This window comes from Trachinotus anak, unplaced genomic scaffold, assembly GCF_046630095.1.
Source record: "Trachinotus anak isolate AG129_WGS33_773 ecotype Australia unplaced genomic scaffold, CSIRO_AGI_Tana_v1 ptg000001l, whole genome shotgun sequence".
Taxonomy (NCBI): domain Eukaryota; kingdom Metazoa; phylum Chordata; class Actinopteri; order Carangiformes; family Carangidae; genus Trachinotus; species Trachinotus anak.
The window spans coordinates 1,082,442-1,101,082 of NW_027273852.1; the positions used below are offsets into that span (position 1 = coordinate 1,082,442).

At 41.5% G+C, this 18,641-nt stretch overlaps 1 protein-coding gene across 5 annotated transcripts in view; it reads right to left on the bottom strand.

Moving 5' to 3' along the window:
• Positions 1-18,641, bottom strand: part of LOC139625612 (collagen alpha-1(XVIII) chain-like) — a 73,972-nt gene that overhangs the window by 34,823 nt on the left and 20,508 nt on the right. The window contains exon 1 of one of the 5 annotated variants that reach the window (XM_071485871.1): positions 4,212-10,323. The exons of 2 other annotated variants lie outside the window; for them this stretch is intronic. In XM_071485871.1, coding sequence (XP_071341972.1) covers positions 4,212-4,548 — 337 coding nt within the window. In that variant the 5' untranslated portion in view covers positions 4,549-10,323. Of the gene's footprint in view, positions 1-4,211; positions 10,324-18,641 lie in introns of those variants that run through there. 2 more of the 5 variants (XM_071485793.1, XM_071485923.1) reach the window with 2 other exon arrangements.

Genomic DNA, 18,641 nt, shown 5'->3' on the forward strand with positions numbered 1-18,641 from the left:
GGGGTAGCCCCCCCTCCCCCGCAGTAAAAGGATCACATCTGACAGATTTCTTACAAGTTTCCATGCACACACTGATATCTCTGCCATCTTCCCACAGTAATCTCCCACATCCACACGTCTATGGGCTGCATTCAAATGTTTCATGTGTTTAAACTACTCCTTTGTGTTTCTTGCCCCATGCCGATGGCCCCATTTTTAATTCAATCCAAAATACCAGCTCAGAAAGATGTGAGTATATCATGAGGCATTCTTTCATGACAGGTCATAGTTAAATGATGTAGGATTAAGTCCCAGAAGCAGTGTGTCAATGCCCTCCTCCCACACATCGAGCCAGCAGAGCCGCAGATAGTGAAAAGCTTCTGAACCTTCCCAGACGCTGCGCAGTCCAGGTTCTGACCAGTGAGGTGGACAGATCAAAGGACTTGTAAGCAGGTAAACGCAGTAGAAAACAGACCAAGATGAAGTAAGTGGGTTTACAAATTGTCATTCAGCTGAAAAGCTACATCTCACCAACACGTCAGCCACTTTTACAAATTTACCAGCATGATCATGGGCTGCTGCAGTGAGACACTGAAATAAGCATGATGCATTTTTCGGAACAGAAACTTATGGAGTTGGAAAGCTCATAGGCTCAAGTTTATCAGTAAGCCTCAGGATCTGGGAGCAAACTGACCTCACAGGGACCGTACTCGCTCAGTCACAAAGTAATTTGCTACATCAAATCTAATTAGCATCAATCTAATGAGCAGTTTCCATTGGTAGGTTTTTAAGAGTGTTGTGCTTGAATGAGTGATACCGGATGGTCTTGACTGCAGTGACTTTCTGTCTATCCCAGAATGATTAAGAGTGTCTGAAAGCGCTCCAGTGAATCCTTTCACTAACTCTCGTGTATAGATGGCAACAGTATCATACTTTGATAAGTAAGGTGTATTTGCACTGTTGGGACTGTTGGGTCTATCCCCTACATAGAGAATATAATTTTTTGATGTTTCCAATCCTTTTTGCAAAATGAAGCTATATGAAGTACAGACTGGAAAAATGAACACTATGCTCTTGTGTCATGAACCCTAATCCTATAGTCCAAACCCTCCTCATGTAGACAACCACACCATTGTCTCGAAATGGTGTGGTGTCTACAAGACATACAAAGTTGGAACAATTCAAATCTATTTGGGCCCAGGTGTGTCACTCCTGGAACCAGAAAGTCATGTCCACTGGTGTCTGTCAATAGAGCCAGCTGTCAGAAAGATAGCAAAGCTGTAAAAAGGCACAGACCTGAACTGTCAGTGATATGAAGTGACTGTGGGAGGGCAGGAGAGTAGCAGAGAGAGGGATTTGACTTATGTGAGACAGGACTAAGAACACAGGATGTTCTCACATGAATCAGCCCTCACTAGTCACAGTAAACATCTGAGTCATTTTCTCCATCATTTTTAGGCACCAGGGGCAATAACTGTATTTGTTAGTTTAAATCCTAGAGAGGATACTGAAAGGCAGAAGGTTAAAGGATTACATCATGATCCATTTAAATATAACTTCAGCACATAACTATGAGTTTACTGCTGCCGTTTCAAACAACAAATTTACTGCTCCAGTACTGGACATGCCATGTTCATTGAATCAAAATGCATTTTTTGTCACGGTAATTACAAGCGCATGAGATCAAAGCGTTCATCAGCTGCTTCACTGAATCAAACTGCAACAATCTAGATTATGCACATTACTACAGATCAGAAACGCATGCCTTGAATGGTTACTCATTTCTTTCACCTTAAAATTTTCACCTGCTAAAATGTGTTGAGTATCTGAGTACCTTAACCTTCCAGCTGTCAGAAATACTTTGACTAAAACAGTTGTACAAACTGACATCCCACTGAAAACCACTGATTCAGACATGACTGCTTCCCATGCATGACAACATAATCTGTCCATTTGTGGGTCTTGACAAATGCACAACAAGCTGCCTGCAAGCCATTCACAGTCAAAAGAGACATGCAATTCTCTATGTTAAAGTATCTACAGTATTAAACTGTTTACAGAAGAAGTCTTCTTTCATTTCAGATATTTTAAGGCTTAAGAGGAAAAGCAAACACAGCTACAGTTTCCTAAGTATTACAAAAAATAATAATAATAATAACCATGCCTATGACAGGAAAGAAACTGAATTGGTACTTTATTCCTAAATAAATATGTGATTAATAGCATTGGACATTATTTTTTACCTGGTTCTGTTCTCTTAAATTCATTCAGTTCACATTTTCATTATTGTAGTATGTCATGTTTGTTTGCTTGCTTGATACTTTTTAATCCTGATGCTATGACTGCACTGTAGGACGTGCTATACAAAATCTACAAAACCGAGTAATGTCCATCTCACCCTCTGAGTTAATAACCTACAGAGGAAATACACATCATTTGGTTTGGTAATGAACCACAAACCCACTGAACTGTGTGTGTTTGTGTGTGTGTGTGTCTGTGTGTGTGTGTGTGTGTGTGTGTGTGAGATATAAGGACCTTCAAGGAGTAAGTCACATGCAATCCAAAGGACAAGGGAAACATACATGCAAAAGGTTAAACGCTGCAAAGTGTACTGGCATCATGCTTGTTAGACTGAACCTAGAGCTTCCTTTCAGCAACAAGACTAACAAACTTGCAGCATGCTTATTTTTCCTTTCAATCAATTTGTTGTGTATAGGAACCAAGACACTGTTAATCTCACTGACTCAGTTACAACAGGGATAAATGACAATTAATTAGGTGGGTATTAGGTATTGGGCAGTGGGTATTGGGTATTGGGCATTGGGTGGAATCACCAGACAAACTGGGGCATAGGGATTTTGAAAACTGGTTCAAAATGAATCCCAGAAATAGGATTCATTTGAACCAGTGATTACCTTTCTGGTTACTAACTGACAAGCACTGATACCCATCATCCTCATCGTCTGGTAGAGTGTGGCACTCCACAGGGAGGTGTCCCTCATCCAGGAGCATCCAGCAACTGTCCCGCAAGACTTCACAGAAACTCCGGCAAGGCAACACCGGCAGTGAACCCGGAGAGCCACACTTTGGTACCAAGAGAAGGCAGAAAAACCACTCCAAACTATGGTGGCAATGTGACCTCAACAGCCTTGCCCAGTTGTTCAGGAGTGCATGGACTTCCTCCACACTGCTCTGGTTGAGGTAATTCGGCACAACAAATCTTTCTCCAACCATGAAGGAGCAGAAAGGAAGAGCAGTATCTAGCAACAGGCATTGTGGGGATTCTATGGCCTGTGCTGATTTGGCTCTTTCTGTGTGGCTTTCAGCTGGTGCCTGGCTATCTACAACTGCCTGGCTAAATAAGGTTGCTTGGCTAGGCTCTTGCTCACTTACTGATGTTTGTGTAGCATCTAAGATGTGACTGATTTGGCCGGTAGCCACAGTCTGGCTAGCTGCCGATGCAAAATTAGGCTCTGGAGTAGCTGTAGGGATTAAAGTAGCATTTGGTCTCTTGCTAACTGTTTGTGGTTGGTGAATTAACATTTTTTGGGAATTAGTTGATGTTTGGGTTGTAGAAAGTGCCTGAGTAACAGATGAAGTTTGGGTAGTCTGGAAAACCTGGTTGGGTAGAGTTTCCCAAGTAGCTGTTGATTCACCAGCTGGTAACTGAGTTACTTCCACTTCTTGGTTGTCCTTAGTTACCAGAGCAGTGTCTACAAAGTTGTTGCCTTCAACTGGAGTAAGTAAATTCTCTGGGGTAGAGTTTTCATGAGAATACTTTGTCAGATCAAAGCTACTATTAAGTTTTTTATTTCTGCTTGAGTTATTGGGGATTTTAACTAGAAAATCTGGATTTTGCTCTGATTTTGTGCTACCAAGATTATTGTCCTCATCTGTTCTGTTATGTATGATCAAGTCACTCTTTTGAAACTTGTTTGTTTGGGGCACTACACTGCCTCCACTATCTAACCCCCTGTGATCAGTAACCACTACTGCACCTTGTTGGTTTTCCCTAGAAAATCTTTGTGTTTCAAAGTCAGATCCCCTGCTAGTTTCTGCTCCTGTTGAAATCCCAGACCTAGACCGGAATCTGGAGCCAGACCAAAGACCTGACCCAGCGTCTGCTGCCATTTCAGACTCAAGGTCAGATCCAAGTCCTGCTGCATTTCCTGTAAATCTTAAGTCATCAAATCCTTCCGAACCCAGAACCTTTAGTGAGGATGTGCCATTACCAGGTTTACTGATGAGTGGCGAAATCCCTGTTGTGCCCTTTTCTGATGTCTGGTCATTCTCAGGTTGTGTTGTAGGTATTAGAGTGGTCAGCAGAGGAGTGGTCGGATCCCAGGTCTGCCTGGACTTTTGGATCCCATGTCCCTCATCAATGATCTCTGCTCCAATCCTGTCCTCTGTTGGCTGTTCTCCACTACCTGCTGGACTACCAGACCCCTCATGGTCCATGGTTGGGGCCAAAGTTGTGGTACCAGTCCAGGACCAGAACCAAGCATCAGAGTAGACCACCCACTGGGCAAACAAAAACAAAACTCCAACCTGGGTCCTCATCTTGGGCATAATGTCAAGTCTTGACCACGTCCAGCTGCTTGATTAGGGTCCCAGAGTGGACTATGACATGTCCATACAGCCACTACACTCCTCACACAGACTTTCCTCCAGCTCAGTACCCACACACACTCCACTAGGCAGAGAGGAAAAGTGAAGAGGAGTGCCCCATTCAAAAGAGTTAAGGGGGAGAGCAGAAGGAGGTGTGCTCCGCATTGGCTGCCCTGCCAATATTTCCTCTCCTAACTCCTCCTTCCTCCTCCTTCTCCCTTTGTCACAGCAGTGAAAAGCGATCCCTCCTGCTGACTGATACCTTAGAATTACGGCAGCCTTGCCTTTCAGTGTTTTAGAGAGAGGGGCAATTTGTTCCCCTTGACTTGTTCTCTTTGTTCAAACATGATAATAAGAAAAACTACAGATCTTGCTTTAAAAAAAGCAAATTGTGTGAAAATGCAGTGGGAGCAAAAGTTGTGGTCACGTGATCTTCTGACTTCAATTTTCAACAAAAAGAATCAGATGCTGTTCTGTGAGAGCTGTGCTGAATTCTCACTTATGGATTAAAATTAGTCCCAGTCTAGTGCAATAGCGCAATTAGTCACTGAGCAAAGTTACTGCTATACTCTAAAAACTATATCATATTCCAGTATTTGCATTGCTGTATGGAATAATGGTAATGTATAAACAATATAATTGGTATTGGTTTTAAAATATACAAAATCACTGTCAAATGTAAATTCAAATTTTTCTTTTTTTTTTTTTTTTTTTATTTAGGTGTCACATTGAAGGCATCACTTTATGTAAATCAATCAGTTTATCTTCTTCCTCTAGCTTGGACATACCAAAAAACTCTTCCCTTCATACATTGCCTCTGCTCTACATGATGCCATTTATTGCTAAATCCAGCTTAGACCCCTGTCTTCAGTGCTCTGTGGTTACACAGTAATCCAGGCCTCACTTTCTTGTCTGGACTGGTTTCTCATACTGCCTATGGGATCAGATGACAGAGACCCTCGACATCTGCTAATCGGAGATTACTGATAAAAGGAACAGGAGGTTTGTGCAAGTGTCTCTTTAATAGTGCTGGGGTTTAAAACAACGGCAGGCATTTTGTGCATATAACCTCAGTTGCTGACAGAAAGAAACATCATTTGTCCACAGCAATTCACCGTCCTTAAAGAGGTTTCTTCATGTTTATGCTGAGATGCAGAAATGTTTTGACACACGCTTGACAACTTTATCCTTTAGTTCTCTGTCATGGCCTGGGGTCACTGATGATCCAAGTGACCCCAGTCTGCAAGATTATGTCTGGTCTAACAAAGAGGGAGGGTGGAGAACAAAAGAAATGTATAGTCTTCAACATTTAATATATTATGTGAAATCTAAGCTAATTATAGGGAAAGACTAGTTAACTATGATGACTAATTAACTGTGTGTCTATTAAAGAAAATTAGGTAACTCACTTATTTGTCATAAGACTGGATTATTTTTGCACTTTCTGCGATGATGAAAATTTTCATGAAAGGAAAATATTGTATTTAGTCATATGAGGAGCAGTTTGCTTTTGGGCAGACATGACTCAGGGACTTGTGATTGTCTTTTGCTGGTGCCTGAATGGGGATTCAAGCATGAGAGACTTTCTCTGCTAACTTCAGTGACACAGTTCTGAGAGGGTGGCTGTGACATGATTAGAGTAAATAGTTAACCCTCTGGGAAAGAAGGAGTTAACATTCTTGAGCGTTACCAAGCAATTGTTCACTCTAAAACTGTCAAAACCAGACAATTTAATTATGGCTGTCCCATGAGAAAAATGAAGAATAACAACTTCCTGTGGGAAAATCATTCATTTTCAAGGTGACTTTCAAAAAGGGGCAAATCACGAAATGTTTCAGGAAACATTAAAAGCCAGACACTCCTGCATTCTCAGCCACAAGCCGACTTCTCTGAGGTCAGACAAACTCAACGATCAAAGTAACTGTCAGTTGCAATTTCACAGTGTGTAAACTAAAATAAACAATGTTCAGAGTGGGAACTTTGTTAATAAACCCAGGGGTAATAAACTGTCTTGTAACAGGTAATGATTAGCCTTCTGCATACACCTCTTAATAGACTCCTGTGGCTCATTGTGTTATTGTGCAGGTCAGGACTGAACAACATCATAGCAAATGTCTTTTTAGAGAAAATAAGCAGGTGTTCAAATGACTGTTTAAAACTAGATAACTGTAAACTAATAATGGCAGAGGGTGCAATAATGAAATGCAAAATACAGACAAAAATAAATAGTCTGAGAATGTATCATCAAGAGACTCCAGGCAGAGTGTAATTATTCCAATGATGACAATGAATTAGATGAGAGTTTGGAAGACTTTGGAAGTTTTCATACAAACTTGAAAGGTGGGAAACTTGCCAAACAGACTTGGGTGGCCAAGCATACCCCCTGTCACCTTGTCAAGAGTCTTAAAACTTGGAAATGATCTGCTTATTCTGGGGAAAACCAAAGAAGGAAAAGGCAAAATTGCACTTGAAGTCAGTGCATTTGTGCTTTTGGAGTGACAGTTTTCAGCAGAGGTAATCTGAGGTAATCTGCAGACATGAACATATCATGAGCTTTGCCGAAAGTATGCTTCCCTCTTTTCAACATCCTTTTCATGTCTTATTACAACCTGCATAGAGTACAGTCTGTGAGAGTCATAAAGACAACACAGACAGATTTCCTGTTTTCCAGAGTGGTATTTGTAATTGGAACAGATAATTACAGTAAGAAAGGTTGAAAGGTTTGCGTTCTGCTGCACATCCACGACAGCAGGGAGACTGAAAAGGGGAATGTCTCCCCTCTTCTTGGCTGATGGGTCATCAGACTTCATACAGTTAGATAAGCAGTTTTCTTAATTTTTGTATTATTTCAGAAAATGCCAAAAAAATGGATCTTGGTGGGACTTACACTATGTCTACTGTACACATGGGATGTAGCGTGAGCAGCACATCAGCAGCAGCAGCAGCAGCAGCTTCAGTCTTGTGTCTGCCTATAGATTATTTATAGATAGACAGATACTTTATTTAGCCCCGTGGGGAAACTGGTTTGCAGCATAATCACTAGGCATTTAGTCACATCATCACAGTACCACTAACACAGAATCACTGATGGCATGCTCATAAATCCTCATACACATACCCATACAGTGTGAGCAATAGACATGCTCTGGCACATGCCCATAATCAAGTGTCGCACCAGAGAAGGCTGATCAAAGCAGCTGCACAACCTGCTTAATTGTTTGTGCATTACTTGTAATGGCTTGTGGAACAAATGAAATTCTGGATCTGTTTTTGGTGAACAGATGGAGACAATATTGTCGCCCAGATGGCAACAGTTTAAATGTGCCTCTTGTCACCCACAATGTTGTTTCCCTCATTCATTAGCCTGTCTCTGTACAGTGCATCCGGAAAGTATTCACAGCACTTAACTTTTTCCACGTTTTGTTATGTTACAGCCTTATTCCAAAATGGATTAAATTCATTTTTTACCTCAAAATTCTGCACACAATACCCCATAATGACAAAGTGAAAAAAGTTAGCTTAAAATTTTTGCAAATATATTAAAAAAAAAAAAAAAAAAAAATCACATGTACAGAAGTATACTTTGTTGAAGCACCTTTGGCAGCAATTACAGCCTCAAGTATGATGCTACAAGCTTGGCACACCTATGTTTGGGCAGTTTCTCCCATTCTTCTTTGCAGAACCTCTCAAGCTCCATCAGGTTGGATGGGGAGTGTTAGTGCACAGCCATTTTCAGATCTCTCCACAGATGTTTAGTCTGGGCTCTGGCTGGGCCACTCAAGGACGTTCACAGAGTTGTCCCAAAGCCAGTCCTTTGTTATCTTGGCTGTGTGCTTAGGGTCGTTGTCCTGTTGCACATTGCTGCATTCATCTTTCCCTCGACCCTGACTAGTCTCCCAGTTCCTGCTGCCGATAAACATCCCACAGCACGATGCTGCCTCCACCATGCTTCACTGTAGAGATGGTACTGGCCAGGTGATGAGCGGTGCCTGGTTTCCTCCAGACATGATGCTTGGCATTCAGGCCAAAGAGTTCAATCTTTGTTTCATCAGACCAGAGAATTTTGTTTCTCATGGTCTGAGAGTCCTTCAGGTGCCTTTTGGAAAACTCCAGGCAGGCTGTCATGTGCCTTTTACTGAGGAGTGGCTTCCGTCTGGCCTCTCTACCACACAGGCCTGATTGGTGGAGTGCTGCAGAAATGGTTGTCCTTCTGGAAGGTTCTCCTCTCTCCACAGAGCAACTTCTGCCCCGATCACCCAGACTGGCCGGGCAGCCAGCTTTAGGAAGAGTCCTGGTGGTTCCAAACTTCTTCCATTTACGGATGATGGAGGCCACTGTGCTCTTTGGGACCTTCAATGCTGCAGAAATGTTTCTGTACCTTTCCCCAGATCTGTGCCTCGATACAATCCTGTCTCGGAGGTCTACAGACAATTCCTTAGACTTCATGGCTTGGTTTGTGCTCTGACACGCACTGTCAACTATGGGACCTTATGTAGACAGGTGTGTGCCTTTCCAAATCATGTCCAATCAACTGAATATGCCACAGGTGGACTCCAATCAAGTTGTAGAATCATCTGAAGGATGATCAGTGGAAACAGGATGCACCTGAGCTCAATTTTGAGTGTCATGGCAAAGGCTGTGAATATTTATGTACATGTGATGTTTTTTTTTTTTTTTTTTTAATATATTTGCAAAAATTCAAGCAAACTTTTTTCACTTTGTCATTATGGGGTATTGTGTGTAGAATGTTGAGGTAAAAAATGAATTTAATCCATTTTGGAATAAGGCTGTGACATAACAAAATGTGGAAAAAGTGAAGCGCTGTGAATACTTTCTGGATGCACTGTATATGCAGTCCATACTTGGTAACGTGATCCTTAGCAGGTTACTGGCTGTTGTTACCGACTTTTTCTGTGCCTCAGCGGCCTTGTCAAACCAGCGGCTGATGCAGACGGTCACAACAGCCAATAACAGCACAGTAAAACATTTGAGGCATTTTGTGGCGGACTTTAAGGAGCAACGGTTTCCTTTAAAAGCACATTCTCTGTTGTGTCTCAGTGTGTATGAGGTCAGTCCAAAAGTCCAATCTGAGCTTATGGTCAAGCACAACGCCAAGGTATTTGTAATTTATAACAGGTTGCATTGGCTCTCCATTGATGAAGGCAGGGTGTGAGGACTGCAACTCTCTAAAATCAATAAACATGGACATGCAGATATGCATGTAAAACATGCTATGGGATGCACGTGAACTTGAGTACAACTTCAGACTTCAGCAATTACTGTGCAGAAAGCTGGATTGATTAAAATATCTGTTCCATCAGATGACTGAAGAACACGGCTGAAATACTTTCTGTGTAGACATGCAGTAACCACCGGAATTTTGTTTTCATTGGACAGAAACAACAGCTGGGCATTTGTTGTCAAAAAGGCATTTGTAAAAATGCATTGGTCATGATATTTGTAACCAATGTTGATATTAGACACACGTGGCCACAATCTCATATGACAAGCAACCATCTGTCGTAAATCAGAGATAAACCAGACTGTGACAGTGACTAAACATCATCTTCCCTCCATTTGAATGCTTCTCACTCCGACTTGTGAAGCAGTTAAAACCGGCCTTTTACAAGGGTTTAGTAACTTCCCTTCACCCAGTTCACATGCTGGTCACCTGTTGTCAAACTGCAGGACCATAACCTCAGCAGGGATTTCTGGCAATTTAAAGAGTCAGTCCACCAAAAAAAATAAAAAACCTATTCATCTCCATTTTATTTAGGTGGTAGCAGAAGTCTTAGCAGTGGATAAAACTATTAATCAAACCAAAAACCAATCCCATGTTTACAAGGGCTAGAAAAATCAAGCACTCAATATGTTAAACCTAAATTTATAGCAAGATATTAAAAATCAATTACGTCATTATTCTGACAATAATAAATCTTTGGCCATGCAGTTGGTCATGGGTGAATTTAAAAGATGACTGTAAAAGTACTGAATTCATGCATTTATCAGATATTGCACAGTGGTGGTCCTTCGAGATTTCTGTGATGCCTGTGACCTGTGAAATCCTGAGATGTTTGAGCAGGAGTTGAACTGAAATTCCAGGCCTCCCCAGTGTCTGTCCTCACAATGCACAGACAAAAGCATGAAACCTAAGACCAGGAATGAGTCTGAGAGCTGAGACCATCAATGGGAGGATGAATGATTGACTAATTACAACACCAACAAAACCTGCTGAACATAATCCACGAGGGGTGGAAGGGGTCCAATTATCTGTCACAGCATGGTGGGATTTTATGCCACACTGACTGTCAGTCAGATATCAGATTTCATATTCAGAGTGCGAGTTTCATCGGAGCTAAATATAGCATTTGTGAATTATTGAACAAAAGTATACGAGGTAATTCGTGTGCAACACAATATCCTACACTGGAGGGAAGAGGGTGCATTTAAAGTAAACCTTTCCTACAAATGAAATGTTAACCCAACACTAACTATGGCTTAAGGTGCATTTGAAGCGATGCATTTTTATCACTCAAAGGCTTTGACTGGTGAGGATTGTGCTGCATGGCAACGGTCGATGGTGTCACTTTGACCTGAGGTGTAACTGCTGGACAGAGGCTTGACACCAGACACACATGACAACACAGATTGACAATTCAAAAACTGTGAGTGTCTATCCTCTGTAGCCTTTAGAACAGCTACAGGGCCTTTTGGCAGCAACCCCCTCCCCCCTTCAACTTCTGCACCTTCACTGGTGTTATTTCAGCTAGTGGGGGTCGTTGACCTCTTGCTGTGAGTCACAGTGTAGCCGTCGTCTCAGTGGTTATACAAGCATTAAGCTCCAAGGCCCTGGGCGCTGGGAGTTTTAAATGACACACACAAATTAGGACGTCCACAGACACTCACTCACAGGGCTGGACATGCGCAGATGCACACAAACAAACCGGGGTTGCGGTCGCACAGCATGCCACAGCTGAACAGCAGTGTAAACAGCCAGACAAACGGATACAAACTCTAGTGCCTGACACACACACACACATATATGGCTGAAAAACATGCCACGCCACACGCCTGCCTGAGCTGCGGCCAAACAGCATGACAGGGGTGAGCTGCGATGTAAAGATCTCTCAATCTGAATTAACTACAGAAACAAAAACACGAGAGGAAATCTCTGTGACAGCATCACCTGGTGACGCTCATCGCTCTGCATATCTCTCTCTCTCTCTCTCTCTCTCTCTCTCTCTCTACATGCTGCATGTCTCTGTTTGCAAAAAGGAAACTCCCAGTATCCCTGAGCAACAGGTTCTGAACACAGCGATGAATCAGGGTACAGTAAAGAGACTATTCAGTGGCTTTCGAGTAAATTTAAAGCCTGGTGTGAATACAGACTCCATCCACCTCCTTTATCCCCTCTTTTAAAGGCACTAGCAGCAGTTTGTGGTCATGTAACGACGTTCCAGTCACATGGGAACTTGAGTAATATACAGTATGTCCCTAAATGTAAACTTTACTGTCTTTTGAGTAAAGGTTAGGCCTTTCTACATGGTGGTGTCACCAGATAGGAAGTCCTGGAAACTGAGGAAAAGTTTAAACTCTATGTATCAGCAGTGTAAATGTATGATAAAAAAGTTAATTTACCATGGCAGCAGTAGATTGTGCTCTGAAACATATACGGCACATCTATACTGCCAGATTACACATCTGAATGGAAGAGTTCAAATGACATCGTTCCTCACATCTCTAAGATCTCCAGCCAGTGAATGTGCGAGACAGTCGGAGAATGAGAGGTGGGGGGTTGGCTAACAGAATGGAGGTCAGAGGGTCACAGCTATCAGATTAGGAGGGAAAGGGCTCCTGCTTCCCACAAATAGAGACTTATCACAGGAGTCGCAGGAGCAAGTTGGGAGTGAGTAACCTGGCCTCCAGTGTAACTGGCTCCGAGTCGGACGTGATAACTTTTCTAAACCTCAAACTTTAAGAGCTGCAGACAATATGCTTTCAGATTAACACAACACTGGGCTGCAAAGAAGTAATGTGAACAGAGGATGCAGCAGCCTCATACTCCTCTGACACAAAGCATCAATAAGCACATTGTTGCATTGAGTGTTTGCACTTGTGCGTATTGGACTGATCAACAGTGCATTTCATAATGAGTCCACTGTTTTGCTGCTATACCACAACTTTTATTTTGTTTTATGTTATTCTCATCACCACCACCCACACAGGCATCTGGCTGAAATCAATATGTGTATGTATGAATGAACCTTTGTTTTTTGTATTGGGAGATGTTAATCGAGCCTTGCAAACATTTAGATAATGGTTTTTATCGTTTCAGTCGTTTTTCAAGCAGAAATGGTGAAAAAAAAAGATTTTTACAGCGAGCTGAATATCTTTGGGTTCTGTACTACTGATCTGATTAAACAAGGCATTTTCTAGACATTAATCTTAGACAACTAGAAAGTTGTGATGTGTTTTTTTTCACTATTTTTTGCATGTCATAGACAAAACAAATGAAAAAACAATTTGCAGATTATTCAATAAAAAAACTATTAGTTGTGGTTTTAGATGTTTATGTAACGTATTAACCAAGGCCTGAATTAAAGAGTAATGGTGCTGTTTCTCTTTACAGCCTTTGTCATTTATCATTTATCATGGCAAAGTAAGCACTAAGTTATCAATACAAGCCTATTAAACTCCTGCAAATACTGTATATAATGGTGACTGCTGTATGGGCTGAAAGGCAAAAGTTACTTATTGCCCCTTTAGAAACTGTTGGGCTGCATCGCTCCACTGAGACAGACCGTCAGACGGAGCCCTGCGGGGTTCCTCTCAGTCCTGCTCAGGCAAGCAGAAACAGCTTGGCTGTCACTCTGAATAAGACGCATTCCACAACAACAGGAGAATGTGTAGCCTGTGGTGCCGAAACAACAGTTACAGTATAGGGAAGAGGTGGAGGGGGGCACTCCACTGTATATGGGATAGAAGAAAGACCATTTTATTGCATTTAATGCATTAAAGACATATAATTTCTACTAGGTTGTTGTTCTGTACATAAATTGCACCCTGAGAATATGTCAGCCCCATTTACCACTGAGTGATCGGTTCCTTTGTTGTTTTTTTTGACTTGAGATTTAATCAGACATGTATGTTTCAGGGACTACGACCGATGCACCACTGAAACAGAGAAGCTGAAGTGCCTTGTATCAGTTTCTATGTAAATAAATTATAAACTCTGCTTCTATAACTCACAGTCATACAGTTAAAGGCAGTCATCGGAAAATCCCAGTCCCTCTCAGCAGCATGGCCACCTGATATTACACTGATAAAAACAATTATCCCATTATGTGCCTCAACTTGGAACACAGCATGACCTCAAAAGAGGTGAGATGCAGGAAATTACCACAGACTTAAAAGAATCCTACTCCAAAAGGACTTGTTGGAGAGTTCTTGTACCTGTAATGACTCCACTAATTAGTGCACCGTCAAGTCAGAGCATCCGGAAATGTCTGGAACTGTACTCGGCCCACAATGCCTGGGAGGTGTAATCTCAAATAATGACAGACTCTGTGTTGATTCTTCTGCCTGTATCCAAACCTCACAGACTGCAATACATGGAAGAGACAACCTGAAACTGCAGAGCACATTTCTCTAATAGATGTTTACCATGAAAATGTATATTGGATTTTTACACTTTGACATTTAAAAGTTCATAGGGTTTGTTACCATCTATTAAAGGCTATTAAAAGGGGAGGTGTTTTCTAGAGAGGAAGAATATTTCCACTGTTTGGTAGCACCCTTGGGATACACACAGTCTTTACCACAGACCTACATACTAAACAGACAGATGTATCACAGATAACAAGCGGCATTAGGAAAATCTGATTGTGCCACAGTAGTATTTCTGCCTGGAGGATCAGTCCCCCACCCAGAGAGGTGAGGGGTAAGTGTGGGGAAATAGCCCCCTCTACTGTCCACAAGTACACGTAGTAAAATACATAACCGGATGAGATTCTGCTTTAATCCCACAGTCAAACCATATAAATATTAAACTACAATTAAAATGCAACTACATCAGAATGGATCATGCTTTTTTATGTAATGGAGCTGCCACATACAGACATTTTACTGTCAGTAGAGACTGATTTATTGTCTCATGAAGAATAAGATATGAACAGAGGTTACAAGTTCACAAAGCTTAGTAACATTAACTGCTCCGTCACATGCTGTCTCACATCGTTGCTGCTGCAGACTCCACCAACTGACAAAAAGCAAACTTAATTCGACAGGTGGTGCTCTCCTGACAAAAACACACCTGTGGAAAATCAAACACATCATCCACAAGGCCTGTCAACAGCAAACAGTGCCTCATGGCAAATAAAGCAAGACACTGAGGAAAAAATATAACTTCACATTTTTAGAAAAGCCATGAAAAGTGATTGTATCCAGTTGTTTGGTTACGTGTATTTGTCTGTAGCTGGAAGGTGGAGGGGACCTGATCGTATCACACACAATTCCTGCTAAATATGATGCTCGCTGAAAAAATAAACTCATTACGTGTTTATTTTCATCGGCTTCACCTATGCAGACGCCCGGCCTCTAGAAGAACTAACACACAGCTGCACCGTTGATGTCACGGCACAAAGAAAAACCACAAACATGTGTTAACAGATATTATGTTTCCTGATGATGGGACTCAGCGATTAAGCCCCTCAAGGTGTCGACTCTTTGACTTGTAATAGGGCATGAGATGACTTGCAAGGAGACCTTTGAATGGATTATGACACTCCCTCCCAAAGTAAACCTCTCTTTCAGTCAAGCAAACAATTCAGTTCATTTTCATATCTGTGCCAACTATGCACAGTATATATCTACATAACCTCCATGTGCTTATCAAAGATATAGGGAAGAATTTGTCAACACAAACTTGATCACATGTGCAATTCATGGTTTCCCTCAGTAGAGGGAGACCAAATCACTGTGAGGTTTATCACCGGGTTCAATGGGACACTGACCTCATTACAGTCCAAAGCACTTAGGTCACAGGACCGTCATTAGCATGCACACACGCGCGCACACACACACACAGCTAACACACATATCAAATCAGAGACAGGTGGGGCAGACAAACAGGATCACAAAGTCCATCCAGGTCATCTTAGGAAACTGACTCTAAATATATTCAGTTGCACTAACTTGCAGCAAAGTGCCATGCTGAGTACGTCCCTACAGCCTCTTTCCAACTGAATATGAGTCTATAGTCACTTTTTATGGTGCTTGATAGTTTTAGGCACCAGCATTTTTATTTGACTTTAACTTCATTCATAATGCTTACTTCCTTTTAAAGTGCCTTTTTTAAAATAGTAAACACTCAACTCAGTGACTCATCGGGCTCACTCCAAACTTCCACTAATGGCACTTTATTTATTATTTATTTACAAGTTCTCTACTGGCTTAATATGTCAAAAAGCTGCCTGAATTAAAACAGGAACATAATTTGAAACATGTAAATACATGTGTCAACAACAGCATTAAAGTAAACAGGAAAAACTTACTAATTAGAAAAAAAAAAGATTTGGAAAGACAAAGTTTAAACAACTAAAGAAAAAACTGTTATTATTTGTTAAGAACAGTAACACATGTACTTGTCTTGTATGAAATCACTAATTAATTTTTTAATTCTCCTCTAAATCCTTATCATCACTTGATTCAACCAAAAAAGTAGTAACAACAAAATGAACACGACGGAGAGAAACTTGTGCAAATACATTAAAATCTATCAGAAATGGATTAGCAGAGACAAAGAGCCCAGCATACAGCCTGGTGAGTGTTTGGGTGAACTTGAAGTAAAGGGGTCATCTTACTCTGACAAATCATTTACCTGCTTTCTAGACCTGAAAAGAATGGAGAGGGACTCTCCCACACTTGGAATCCAGACACTGCTTGGCTAATATGGGCTGGGCTGGAGGGTCACGGAGTTGAAAATGCCCCATTCAGGTTAGCTACATATTTACTACAGAATATCTGGGGCTCACAACCCATATAAAAATGTAAACCTAATATTTAAACTATGAATATTTTGGAATGGACTAACGATTGGTGCATACAAGCACTGTATTCCAAAGAGGACTGCAGGATTTCTCCAGGGTCATCCAGCAGGCACCAGGTGGCTGCAGGTCAGAGGATTGGGCCTTTTGACTGGAGGGTCTCTAGTTGGACTCCAGAGACCAGCTGGGAAAATGTGAACTGGGGGGAGGGAGGGTGACTGACAGTGTCCTCTCCTTTGATGAAGTGGCAGGAAGATGTCCTTAAGCAAGGCACTTCACCTCCCACTGGAGCTGCTCACTGATGATAAATGACTGTAAGGGTTGTTACCAGGTTGTGTGTATCGTTCAACCAGTTGACGCTTGTTTCACTTGTGTTTTTAACTTTGATTCAATCTGTTCATGTCTTGAACTGGTTTCTTTCACTAGCTAGTTACAGCTGCGTGCCATACACACAATCTGATTTATGCTACATGAATGTACCCTGTGTTCTGGCTGATCAAATGCAGGCTCTTAAGGTTTCTGTTAGCAAGTGCCGCCACATTGGTATTCCACTACAGAAATGAGACTTTTTTTCCATTGCTGAACACCATTTGGAGGTGGATATATTAGTGGAGAGGTTGGACATACCAGCTGTTTCCCTGCAACTGCCTAGCAGGACAGTCCAGAGCAAGTCTGAACTTTTCCCTCTCCAGACGTCTGACACACATGAAAGAGGCCAAGGGGTCCAATTTGGGGCCAAATACCGAGCCATATTTTCTCACCTCATAAAAAATGTCAGATTCCAGGCAAAGCCATGTTTAAGAAAACTAACACTGCAAAACTGAACAATGTGATTTGTCGCTACCACTGCTTAGAAAAAGTGATAAAAAACCACTGGCTGAAGAAGGTAAATAATTTCAGGTTTTGCATCATCACCGATGCCTGATCAGCTACATTGTTGTGTGTGGGGAACGGTTGGCCAGCTGGTGTTGACAACGCTGTCATTCTCACTTCCCACAAGGATGAAACAACGTGGAGATCGGAAGTCCGGAGTTAGGAGTGTTGACTTTGGGGATTAGGATCCATAACCGGATGGGGAGAAAAAGAACAAATTACCCAGATACTTGTTTGAGAGGCATCTGTATGTGACTTCAGGGAGATGGAAAACAGAGCTGGCACCTTTTAAATAATCCCTTGACCTTTTTGTTTCCTCTCAAAAAGGCCACGTCTGTTACTCTGTGTCCGTGCTAACATATACACATATACACATATTTGTCTCCCGAGGATTCGTTTGTGTACATATTTATTTTTGCATGAGCAGTTGTTGTTTTTACTATTATCCTTTCCCACATGAGCAAAGGCATGCCGAATGTAGGTTATGAGAATTTCTGTTGATAGTGTGACGTCAAGGAAATGGTACGCTGGGAGAAACTACTGATCCTGAGGCAGAAAAACCAAGAAGAACCAAAAACTCAACTAAACTCTTTATTTAGGTAATAATCAGAGGCTTAGATAATACAACGTTTTTTTTATCTAGAAAAAAATCAACACAATTCTCGGTTGGATAAGTACCTCAGGTACAGTTTAGTATTTCTGCCTTGCATCTTTGCCAAAGTTGCTGCCTGTAATCAGCACTGTAGCAGAAAATGTGATGAAAACAGCTGCTCAAAGTGCCAGATTCTTTAAAGGTAAATTAAGCATTATGAACAAATAAACACACCCTTCAAGTTTAAAGAATAAAATCTTGTGTGAATAAGACAAAGACGGTAAGTGGACCTTAAAAGACACCATCAGCATGATAACCCATGAAAAAAACATCTCATTGTTGAGGCTATGTTCTCTTTTATGTGGGATATGATTCGATGTTTTGGCTTTTGTAACAGTCCTTACCCACATTATCTGAGAATTTCCTGTTGCACACATTGAGAGTCTTTGACTGGTTTTTAATGGGGACCGCTTTAATGTCTCTCATCCATGTAATGAAACAGACATGGTAGACAGGCTGGTAAACTTGGCTTGAGTACAGACCAA